This window comes from Calypte anna, chromosome 2, assembly GCF_003957555.1.
Source record: "Calypte anna isolate BGI_N300 chromosome 2, bCalAnn1_v1.p, whole genome shotgun sequence".
Taxonomy (NCBI): Eukaryota; Metazoa; Chordata; class Aves; order Apodiformes; family Trochilidae; genus Calypte; species Calypte anna.
The window spans coordinates 85,348,457-85,361,351 of NC_044245.1; the positions used below are offsets into that span (position 1 = coordinate 85,348,457).

The 12,895-nt window shown below is 38.7% G+C and overlaps 1 protein-coding gene across 1 annotated transcript in view; it reads right to left on the minus strand.

Annotated features, from left to right (window-relative positions):
- LOC115597917 (band 4.1-like protein 4B) overlaps positions 1-12,895 on the minus strand; it is a 65,679-nt gene that overhangs the window by 23,669 nt on the left and 29,115 nt on the right. The window contains exons 5-6 of the mRNA XM_030445864.1: positions 6,917-7,021; positions 2,832-2,970 (exon numbers count right to left, since the gene is read on the minus strand). Of these exons, the coding sequence (XP_030301724.1) occupies positions 2,832-2,970; positions 6,917-7,021 (244 nt within the window). The remainder of the gene's footprint in view (positions 1-2,831; positions 2,971-6,916; positions 7,022-12,895) is intronic.

Below are 12,895 nucleotides of genomic sequence, written 5' to 3' on the forward strand. Positions count from 1 at the left end.
TAGGAATGAGGAAAGCATGACTGGGTAAAATACTTAGGGAAAAAAGCCTGTACCCTCAGCTGGAAAAGTCTGTAATGCTAATTTTTATTAACTGAAAGCTAGAGCAGGTCAGTTGCTAAAGTTTCCATGACTCATTTTTTAAAATTCTGATTAATACAGTAAGATATCACATAATGTTTTTTAGAATAAGAAACCTATTAATAAACTCCAAAGGATGATTACTTACAGTTTAGCTTCAAATGTATTATCAATACAGAGAAAGACAATCTAACCTATATAGAATCATAAAATAACTTTGGTTGGAAAAGGCTCCTAAGATAATTGAATCCAACCATTAACCTACTACTGCCAAGTCCACCACTTATCTATGTCCACCACCACATCTAGATGTCTTTCAAATGCTTCCAGGGATGATGACTCAAGCACTTCCCCTGCTCCAGTGCCTGACAACTGTTTTGGAACAGAAATTTTTCTTAATAAGCAATCTAAACCTCCCCTGGTTCAACTTGAGGCTGTTTCCTCTCATCCTATCACTTGACACTTGAGAGAAGAGACCAAAAACCACCTCCCACAACCTTCTAAAGGTAGTTTCATTTTCAGTCTGCCTGTGCCTTGTCAACCCAAACTACATGCAAAAGCTGCAGAACGCCACACCTGTTTCTCTCTTGCCTTTGCTCCCATTTTCCTTTCCCCCAGAAATGTACAAAGGAGAAGGAGGCTGCGGGGTCTGTTTAGTTTGAATACATCTCTTCCTGTCACCTTCTGGAACGGGACAGTTTCATCATGCAGTACTTCAAGGAGGTTCCATGTAAATTTTCTCACTTCTGTAGAAGCTCCTCAGCCTGCAAATACTGTGTTCAGGTGCAAAAGCAGGTCCCACCTATATGGTGGATGTTGGAACAGTAAGCGCTGTACTTCTATTGCAGATAATAGTGCTGGAACAGTTCTCCCACCAAGGAGACCAAGGGGCTCAAGGAGCAAGAAGGCCCCTTAAGTTTCAGTTTGCTGCGGTTTAGAGATCAAATATCTGCAGTATAAAAGTCTTGGGGCACAAGAACTACTCAGCTGAGCCAGGGTGAAGAGCAAAGGGAAGAAAGGGTCAGCAGGAAAAGGGTGGGTGCTGATGGTACTTTGACAGCAGGTGAGGAACATTATTAAATCTCCTGAAGGTATAAAGGGAACATCAAGTGCCCTCTTGGACTTTGTGAAGAAACAATCCCACAGGCTTGAAACTGGGTGAGAGATACCAGCTATGCAGTTCTCTGTCCTTCTGAGGCCACTCTCCATTCCCAAATTGCACCACATCGGTGGCAGTTTCAGCTGCTCTCTCATGCAGCACGAACATGACACAAACAGTTCTCTAGAGACAGGTACCATACTGTCTCTGAATCAAAATGCACATCCCCCTGTACCTACTCCAATACTGTAAACAAGGACTTAACCAGGTATTGAAAGCAAAAACCAAGCACAATTACTTTAATACAAAAATGTTTATGCCAGATACCTAGTGCTGCCCATGTTGTGCTTTTTATATGCTCTAGTTGTGTAACTTCTGTTTCTAGAAGACAGCAAAAATGGCTGTGGACAGCAGAGGAAATATTTGGCATTAGAGCTATTTGCAATGAAGGATGGCTTGGAGAAAGTTAAGGATCATACTGTGATCCTTCAAATAATACGTTAGGAATCTGAGGTGAGAGCCTGAGATCACTGAGCTCAAGAGGCATTTTGACTTTGGTGAGAGCAATGTCTCTCCCTGGCTTTTAAGGAGAAATACAAAGCACTGAAAAAGAAGCTATTAATCAACACTTTGGCCTTAAAGTGAAGCAAAGCACTTTGCTAATGAAATGTAAAGGTTCAGGAATACATCTTTGGATTGGCTATTGGGTAAGGTCTGAGAAAAATCTGCGGGGAAAAGAAGAGAATTTCCAGACAACTCCAATAAGCCAATTTAAGACTGGAATCTACATTAAAGAGACAAAGAAGTTTGTGAAACCAGTGCAGCACAGTGTAAATATACCCAGGCAGGAGAGAAAAATGAGAAGTCATCCAAAACCAAAACCAATCACATTCAAAACCTCAGCCATATGGCTTGTTCATGTGGACTGATTTTTCAGAGATGCTGAGCTGAGTTTGATGGATGCTCAGGATCACCAAATATCAAGAAAACTTACTTTATTCCTGTGCACTATCCAACACACTGCATAGAATGCTGTTCATTTTTAGCTGCAGACAAATTATTGAAAAGTTTCACATTTTCCTGGTTGCAAACTGAAACTATTTACCATAGGTGTGGCCTCTGTGAAATCCATCAGGAGGTCACCTGGCTCCAAAGCAAATGTACTTCCAGCATCTGTGGAACTCTAAAGGCAAAGAAGAAACCCAGTATTGAAAAAAAAATCATTCTGGATTCTGTTGGTTGTTTCTGAGTTTTTGGTTGGGTTGCTTGTTTGTGTTTTGTTTTTTTTTAAATTACATAAAGCATAGATTGCCAAATTGATTTCAGATTTCACACCATGTTTTTTAAGTGTAGCTAGTCATGAAAGCCAGACAATAGAAATATGCACCTTTGAAATAAAGGTAAATATTAATTTAACCCTGACCTGCTGACAACTAATGCGGGCGAAAAACTATTATTGATTTTAGTTGGGTCTTGGAGCAGGCTCTAAATATTTTCTTACACAACAGGTTAACTATATTACTACAACTCTGCATTAAAAACTACTCCTAAATGTAGAATTACACTATCTAAGGAAAATGTGATATCTGCAACTCCTTCCTACCCTTCCTGAATACTCTGAGGACTGCCATGTGCTTGTCTCTTTGCATATTACCTTGCCACCAGGTGAAACCTGTGTTTGTCCTTCTGATGTCTGTGGTGTACACGTTTTCTGTGACCCAGGAGATGCTGAAGATACAGGTGTTGATGCAACTGCTGCTGCTGCCAGTGCTGGAGGAAGGTCATCTTCATCACTGCAGTTAAAAGCATACAGATCTTCTCATTAGACATGTCACTTTGTACAAACTTTGACCATACTTGTGCTGGAGGAGGCACTGGAAACCTGTATGTCAGCTGAAGTGCTTTGTAGTGAAGTTATGTTTACTCTTCCATCTGCAGTGCAGCTAATTTTTCAAGTAAATTAGAATTTTTAAGCTTCAAAGATTCCTCAAAAGTTGATTGGCTAGGTAACTCTCATCTTCAAATGGAAATCTTGCAGGTATGATGTGCAAGTAGTGTTTCTATGTAGTAAGTATATATGAATAGATCAACTGATTTGATATTACCCTAACATTTTTTTCTTTGGAGGCTGTTGGTATCAATAAGAACAGATCTGGTTAGACCCATGCATGCACTGGCTTCAGAACAATGGGTGATTTGATACCCATTATGTAGGTACTCTCTGCTATTGTTTTCAAATTGTTTATAGCTGATTTTGATCAACACCAAAGAGAGTACTTTTTCCTTTCCCATTTATTCTGTTTACACAGAAAACATTTTACTTAAAACCAGTTGCATGCTCTTTGGGCTCTAAGCCATCAAGCTGATCTCTTTCCATATCACCTGCTGTAACCACTAAATGAAAGCCAGTAGAGAATATTATACCCTCATTTACTTTTGTAGAGCCCCACTGACTAAAAATCATCTATATCAGTCAGCCCTGAGTCAGGACATTTCCAGTTGCTAATTTCAATTGCACAGAGGTAAACAGATTCACAATTTGGCCTACAGAACCATTATACTGGGAATAATGTGTGAAAAGGAAAGCCTGACAGTTTAAAGCACATGGAAAAATAACAGGAAGAATGACTTCTGATCATAAAATGGCACTAATTTTAACTACCAATTACATAGTTACAGTGCACAGATGCCTGCAATGCCAGTTTGTCAGACACCTCCAGAACAGAACTGTCCTTGGTTTAGTGCCACTTGAAGGCAGCACGCCTGGGCAACACAGTACTTCAAAACTACATGACATACAGGGTACACAGACTTACAGTGGGTTGTCTGGGTGATAGCAGTGTTTTTTTATTATGATATAAAGCCCTGTTGATTAATGTTATCTTTTCCATGATTCATTTTTTATTTCTTCTGAGTAAGAACAGAACTCCGTGCCAGAGAATGTAAAATAAACTAATTTTATGCTGGAAAGAAAATGCAAAATATTTTAGTCCTATTCAATAGATCATAGAATTGGCTGGGTTGGAAGGGACGATGTTCTATTACTGCAGCAAGTTGGGCTGTTGACCTATTTAATCTCTCTTTCAGAAACATGTAGCTGACACTTTCTCAGTCCTTGCTCCCCACGCTCAGCAGGAATATGCTGGCACCCTCCCCATCCTTGCTGGGTAAAGCTGCTCTTTTGCATACATGATAGTGGAAAATTGTTGACAACTTGCCAGTTCAGAAGGCTTTCTAGTGTCTGGAAAACAAAGCTAAGGGTTAGGGTCCAGTCTTATCAGTCATCAAGCTATTAGGATGAGAGCTATATGTCTGAGGATTGGCCTTTTTCACTGTATTCCTTTCACAATACTTCTTCACTATTTCTTTGCATTTCCTATATTTGCAGTCTGGATGCAAGGCAATTTAAATAGAGTAGCATTTGGGTCTACAGAAAAAAAAAATTAAAATCATGGCCCACATTTTTAACTGTGGAGTCTTCATGGCCATAGCATGTGTGACACCTCTGGTTAGAGGTCTTTACCTGCATTCGAGGTGCTGTTCCTCATGCCTGACATTGGACAACTGAAAATCCACATGGGGCCAAGACATGGTCAGAACTGGTTCCTCAAAAATACACCAACCAAAAGTTGAGAATTCGCTCCTGAATACACATATATTCTTTTACATAATTTAGTATTTAAATATTGTTTCTCTTGACTTGTGTAATAACACCATTGGCTTCTCCATCACATAACTCTGTCTCTGGTCTCCTTTCCATTCCTCTTTCCTCTCACTGCACTGTCACTTCAGCTCTTACTTTCCAAAATTCTGCTCTTCCCAGACAGTACTGAATTCTCTGTGGTAATATTTCTACCAGTGACCGCTGGCATCTTTCCCTTCTCTCTAGGACAACTTCTCATTCATTTTGATTTATTCTCTCCTCCTTTCTAAAGGGCTGTTCTCAGGTGTGGGGCCATATGTTCTGCAGGTGCTCAACAGCTCTAGGGAAATGACTGACCGTCCATGTACAGAAAAGGGATGTTCTCAGTCTCTGGTCCCAAGATTTTATCTTTACTTTTGAAGCACAGGTTGGTTAAACTCTGTCTCAAGAATAATCTAGGACTAGCTGATTCTGCTTTGAGGATTACCCCATGAGATACCTATTTTCATTATTCTGTGTCCCAGTACCTACACCTCTCCTTTGCTTGTCACCTTCTATTTATTGGCAAACAGACCCTCTCCAGCCCTAACCTACCATAGAGCACTTTTTTAATTTTTTCTGTCAGATTTTAAAAATCTGATTTCTGTTCTGAAATTGCTACCTACAAATACCTACATTATATAAAAATCTGAAAAATCAGATGCATCTTGAAATATGTAGGAGGTTTCTTTTCTTTTGCTTGTAGAAAAAGAGGTAGTAGAAGTGGTATCTTGTGCAAAAAAAGCACACTGCTGTCTGAGCTATGCCAAGCAGAGTGAGTGAGCAAGCTTCCTTCGTGTCTTGGGAAACTGCTCTTACCAAATGCTGCCAAGCTCCCTGTCACACATTACCTTGAGGATTAGCAGGCAGTAAGGGAAGCTGGGTTCTCTTCTCAGCTTGAGCTGTCAGTTATCATCTCCTATCTCATTTTCAAACCACACTGGTAGGTGTATCATAGCACAAGAGAGCAATGTTATGTGGCCTCCTGACCAAACTGTGGCTGTGTGTTCCCATATGTCAGCCTTGGTCGCTTGAATAGTACCAGTTTGGCTAATTGTTTTTATTCTTACTAGATTCAATTTGATTCATTCTCCTGTTTTTCCTTTTAAATAATTCTTTAGTTAAGGCAAAGTAGATTGCTACTTCTCTTCCATAACAAAACCCAGTATTCTTAATAGTGGGACAGAAAATAACTACATATTGCTACTTATTAAAATCCTGTCAGAGGGAAGGGGAGCTTTTGCTAATGTTGCTATGTAGTAGTGACACTACAATGTTAAATTGTTGGAGGGAGCAACAGTTGCCAATTCCACAGAGAAAGCATGCATACTTTCTATTTTCTTTATGGTACTGATGTGCTTCTACTAAGTTTATGCTAACATTGTCTCTCTTTTTCCCTAGTTTCTGGTGGCTTTGACTGTCCTTTAATATGAAGGATATATAATTCAACAAATTGGTTTCCACATCTCTTCAGTACCTGACATCTCTAGAGACTCAAATTAGATGAATTATGTGTACTGGGATGCCAGAGCCCTGTAGGCACAGGTGACTCTTGCCAGGACAAAGAGACCTAACTTTGCTGGTTGTAGCTGTAGTGGGCTCAGCAGTTTCTGCATGTGACAACATCACAGAGAGAAAAGGTGCACTTTCTGAAGGGCAATGGTTGACAGTACAGACTGGCCACCCAACAAGTAAGGACTGTTCTCCTGATTTTGCAAATGAGCTTATAAGGAAGCAGACAGAGCTGCTTGTTCAAGCTTACACCAGGTGTCTGACATTCTGTGTGGAAGAGTTTTTTAATTCCTAACCTACAAGCTCAGAAAAAGGCAGAGGGACTGGTGTTCTGAGGGTTAGCAACTGCACAGGGACAGCAAATTAATTTCTTATTAAAAGCTTAAAGATTCTCAGTGATGGGAGCAATGGTATCAGTATAAGATCATTATCACGTAATTGCGCTCATGCCTTTTATAAGGGATATCTAGAGCAGTAATTAGCATCCCCCTTCATTTTCAGCTGTAGCAGGCAAAACCATAAAGATAATGCTATACATTACTCACAAACTGTACTGCCTTGTTAACTTCCTCACACGAGAAACTTTAATCTCCTGCTTTTCTGTAGGGCCAGTTGATGGCGTAGTTTCAGGTCGCACTGGAGCTGGACTTCTAAAAATAACAAGAAAAATATATGTAGCACAGACTTTATTTAAACTACTTCAGGCATATCAACAAATTTCTATCTCATCAACACATATTTATCTTGCAAAGTGGCAAGTGCCCACTGAAGTTCATCCTTTTGTTCCATTTATAGTCTACAGGCCAGTGTGCATGAACAGAAAAGAATGTGTGAACTCACTCTCCTGTGCATTGCATACCATTTATAAAAGCAGCAACTGATTACAAATACAGAGCCTGTTTAAGAGGCAATATCAAAATGTCACAGTTTCCAAAATGCAACATTTTAATAACACCTCAGTAATTCAGACATGTCAGAAATATTTTTACAAAAAAATACTTTTAACAAAAACTATTTTATAAATTCTGAAACCAGTTCTGCTTAAATTAGTTTTACCTTAAATTAAACATTATCTTTCTGCATTTGGAAGAGTGGCTCAAGGTAAAGGAACTACTGGATTTGATCCAGGAAAAAGGATATTTGCTAGAAAAGAAGCAAAACTCAAGGATGTTTCAGTTGCTCATTAATGTGAAAAACACCTGCAGAGCTCCAGAAAGGATAGAAATGGGAACAAGGAGACCAACATAAAAGAATCTTTTCTTAAGCATTTTTCAATGGGTATTGTTATTATTAACTAAGGCTTGAATACAGATAGCCTAATTACTATATACAATATCTTCATGACCTTGGGAGAAAACCATTTCAACTGGGAGCATCAGTAGCATACAGACACATGAATTATCTTAAATAGTACATTTATTTGAAACAGCACAATATGAGTAAACGCATCATATGTGTATTAGAAATGCTACAGGCATCCAAAATATGCCAAACATTAAAGGAGTAGTTTGAAAGTCTTCATTAATAATTTGCAAAATGGTATTCTGCCATCTAATCTGAAATCAGACACCCAGTACTTCAGCAGCCCTGCTGATTGCTGCCAGGACTGCTCATGCATTCTGCAACTGGCAGAAGTTGACAATCTTGTCTCTGATATTATGAATTTGGATTGAATTTTCTGAGTCTACTTGCATTATATTGTCTTCTAATACCATAATAAGAAAAGTGCATTTAATCTTCACAATTGCAGGTCCCTGTGATGTCCCTGTGAGTTTTAAGCTTCATTAACTTTCTCTGATAGCTTGTGATCTGCTGTCCAGCTCCAATAGAACATACTGAAATGGCATAGCCTTCAGGTTGTGTCTTCAGGTTTCCTATGTGTTTTTAAGCCTTTGGGGAGGCCTCAGGGCACTGGATGGAGAAATAGGAAGTAGGAAAGTTACAAAGGACATAGATAAATCTGAAACCAAACTCTACTTCTACTTCTCATAGAACAACTTTTGCCAATTTTTGTTCTGCTATTTGATCCTCTTAATGTCAAGAATACAGATAGCAGCAAGATTCATATCTCACCCCTTTCCAAATTCCAGTTTCAGCATTAGTCATTTATATCTCACATTTGCTGTGCGATTAGCGCAGAACAATCCATCCAGTTTTTCAGACTTTTTGCTGAGTATCTTAGGCTGTCAAATAAAAGGAGGATAAGGAAAGAAAAAAGCCCAAACTGTTTTAATCTTGAAGTCAGCATCTGAGAATTAACACCATGATGGAAACCCCCATCATGTAATTTCCATCAAGTCAGGCTACAGAGTGGATGACTGCTCTAGCTATTCAGTTTTGTACTAAACCAAAGGTAGCTTTGGAATGGAAAAAAATTACTAGTTCAATTTACTCAAAGTAATTCACAATCCAAGTTCTAACATAAGCAGGATAAATATGTTAAGACCTGTTCAATGATTGGATCTGATGGTCAAATCCTCAAGGGGTGTGAATGTGTGTAATGCTATTATTTCCAGCTCAAGCCTTCTCAAACACATTAGCTGAAATTCTTGCTCTGAATGAGCAGTCCCCACAGTTCTCCAATACCTTTCTATGACAGTAGTTTTAAACTTTTTCATCAGAGCAGTGAAAGCAACAATAAAAGCAGTGGTACCAACTGCATGTGAGTTGAAAATTGTTTGCTCCAAAGGATAATAAGCAATGCACTAGCACTACCATGGGGGCCCAGAAACAGCACAGTGTGGAACAGCAAAACTGGTCACATAACTACTTCCAGTTTATGGCCACTTTGAATTTTCTCAAGACATTACGATCTGTAATGAAAGTGAGTCAGATATTTTAATTAAAAGTTCTGTTCCTTTAAAAAGTTTCATTTCACAAAGCCTGTCTATCTCCTTTTGATTCTCAATGTTTGCAATTTTTTTAAAAAGGGATGGAGGTAGGACTTTCAAAGCAGTTATTTCAATTGTTGAAAGGAAATTTTTGTTCTAAGTTATTGTGTGCTTTTAGAACTAAAGCAGTTTATACAGATTTCAAAGAAAATTATGGAACTTATTTGCATACATGAAACATTTGCAAGTTCCAAGTCTGAATTAGAATGCAAAAAGTTTTCACATGAAAAATTTTATTCAACTGTGATTAGAAGTGTTTGAGAACTAAACAATACCTACTCTCTAACCCAACAAATAGATGAAAAATTTACTATCAAGGAATCAAAGAATAATTTGGGTTGGAAGGGACTTCTAGAGGTCATCCAGTCCAAAGCCCCTGCAGTAAGCAGGGAAACCCTCAACTAGATCAGGTTGCTCAGAGCCTCATCAAACCTCACTTTGAATATATCCAGGGATGAGGCCTCAACCACCTCCCTGGGCAACCTGTTCCGTTTTTCCACCACCCTCATGGTAAAGAATTTTCTCCTAACATCCAATCTATCTTCCTTTGAATGTTGCAGATTTTCAAGTGAAAAACAGATTTTAAAAAAGCCAAGATACAGTACCACCAGATGCACTTACTCCTATTTCAATTATTATAATTGCTCAGACAAACTACTTGCATTTTGTATCATGCCAGTAGGCTATTTCACTCACTTATTTTGCAAAAGATAGACCTTTTTAAGAGAAAAAACTTCTTTTCTTTTATTAAAAAAAAAAATCTAACATTTTTCTTAGGAGCTGGATGCAGTGACAATCTTTCCCATTATATTTATCAGGCTTCTGGGAGAGATCCAAGCACCATTTAACTGCAGATTTCAGCAAGCTGCAGGTTATCTAGGGTGTAAATTGAAGTCACCTCAGAATGAAAAGGAGCAGAGGCAATGCTTCCACCCAAAGAGGCTGACAGAACCCAGTCTACCATAAGCACAAGATAAAGAGTTAAGACTAATCCTACCAATTGCAGAGCTGGATTTTTGCCCTCATTAAAACCTTGCTAGGTGAGCACTTTGCACACAAGCCTTAAAAATCTGTGACAGCTCCTGTTTCATTTCCAGACACTCATCCTCAGACTGAACATGCTCAAGACTGTTGCTGTTCTCACTTCAGCAGCCAGATGCAGGAACTGCTAAGCTCAGAGGAACTCAGAGCCTAATGTGTTTTAAACATCAGACTTTTAATATCACACAAACTCTTTAGAATGATCTCATGGATATTCCTGAAAAAGGAGCAACTATAAAGGAGAATAACTTCTAATGTTATACTTTGAATTCTACAGACAGAATATATTCTCTTACATGGAAAGATATGAGTCTTGCATAAAGACCTTGTGATTATTTTGGTTATTTAAATAGAGACATTATGTGAAGATATCACCACTTGTGGTTTATAGTCCTACATGTAGCAGCTAATGTGAGTTTGAACAAAACTGGAAGTGTTGAAGGATCAGTAGGACTCAGACTTAAAAAAAAAAACAAACAACAAAATGTGCTCTGGTGCAGTGTGTTACAGTTCCTTTATAAGGTTCTGTTGCAATGTCATTAATTCATAAGAAACCTTTTTCCTGTAACACTAGCCAGCCACTACAGCATAAAAATGAAGGTACTGAACCAAGACAGAGTTACTTAATGACCTGGCACCTTACATAAAAATCTGTCACTTCCTGGTGAGAATGACAATAACAACCATGAATGTCAGCATGCTGTGGCAGGTCATCAGAAACTCCCTGTGCTCTGAGAGGCTCAGCACTCTCAGGAGAAGCAGTCAGCATGCTCTACTGAGCCAGCTTCAGCCCATTTCACAAGCCTGAGCCGAAACATAAGCAAGTCCCAGAGAGAGATCCCCTCAAGAGCAAGAAATCAATTTTAAACTCACCCAAGTCTGCTGAGGAAACCTGCTTTTTGTGTGTGTCTTTAAGAGGTTTTATCCTTTTTGCTTCTGTCTGTGTTTTTTTTTGGGTTTTTTTTTCCATATGGAACAACCTCTCTCCATCCATGCTCCCAGTCTAAGGCCAAGAGGTAGAGGCTAGAAGCTCCATGATTTACAAGGATACAGCCACCTGCATGAAGGCTGACCTGCCTTCAGGTGCTGACTCAGGAAAAAAAAAACCAACAACCACCTGGCTCAAATTTGGCTTTGTTGCCTTTGAGTGGGAACATGGCAGAGAAATCTTTCATAGAAAAAGCAAGGAAGAAAGGAAAAATATTTGACAGATGCATTCTCTTGTGTACCAAAGACACAGCTTAACACTCTAAATGAACACAAAGACGCAGATCTTTGCTCAGTCTGTGCTCTAAGGGTTTCACACTTTTTTTTCTTGGCCTTCTGCAGCTAAGAAGCTATAATGTGTGCTTTTTCACTCTGATACAGCAGCTTTTCTCAGGAGACTGGTTAGCTTTCCAAAAGGATATTCACTTTCTTGGACTTTGGAAAGCTATTGCCAGTACCAAACTTTCTGAATATTTTTTGCTATTTTTTTTTTCTTTTAAATTACATATAGATTGTAGATGTACAACAAAGCTTCTTGCTACAGAGTGGCAGCCTGATCCTTGCTACAGAGTGGAAACCAGCTTGTGGGATTTCCTTATCTTCCTTATTCAGAACCTGACTTCTGTTTCTTTTAGAGGAAAAAATTCACTCTCTTCCATTTTCCTTGTAATGAAAATGTATCCCCAGTCTAGGCAAAAATGTGATACTCCTCTGGTGAATTCGAAATTGCTCTTTTCACCCAGTTCAGAGTAGTGTTGCAGGTCTATGTAAGGTCAAACTGAGCTACAAGTCCTATCTCCCCATACAGAAATCAGGAGAGCTGTGTTATAAACATTGTGGTTCCCAAAGAGCTTGGGTGAAGCTTAAGGGATGCAGCCAAAGACATGCATCTCGAGTGGGCTATTTCAGCAACTTAAACTCATCTGAAAGGGCTGAGTATTTTTTCTTTCTCTGCAGTTCAGAGATTAAGAATACTACTGCAAACAATTAGTATCTGACTTCAGGCAACAGATGAAATAGGTGTTTTATATTCAGAATGAAGTCAAAGAACATACTTAGGTGTCCTATCTGCAACCCTGAATGCAGCCTGGCATGCAAAGAGTATGCAAGAGTTCAACCTGAAGTTATGACTTTGATGCATAAATTATTGGGTGAGGTTCCTGTAGAAAGCTTTAGTAGCAGATCTATTAACCTGTGCACTGGACTGAGGCCAGGCTGATGTGTATTTAGCTCACCCTTTTGGTTTTTAGAAACATCGGTTGTAATTTTTCAGTTGGAGAAAGAATGTTTTTTTTTTTCATTTATTTTTTTAGGATGAATATTAAATGAAAAAGCATCTTTTAAAAAGAAATTAATATTTGTTAATGTATATAGTGTTTTTAGTTTTCCTAAAATATTTCACAATACAAGCAGAAGATATTTAAATGTTATGTTTCAGACTTTACCTCATAGAGTTAAACCCATTCTGATTCTAAGAAAACCCAACCCACTTAGATTCATAGAGATGATAATTCAAATATTAATATAGCCTGTGCAGGTGAGAAAAGAAAGGGAAAAGCACGAGAATGCAGATAGTTCTTTGAGTGACACCCCTCCCTTGACAAT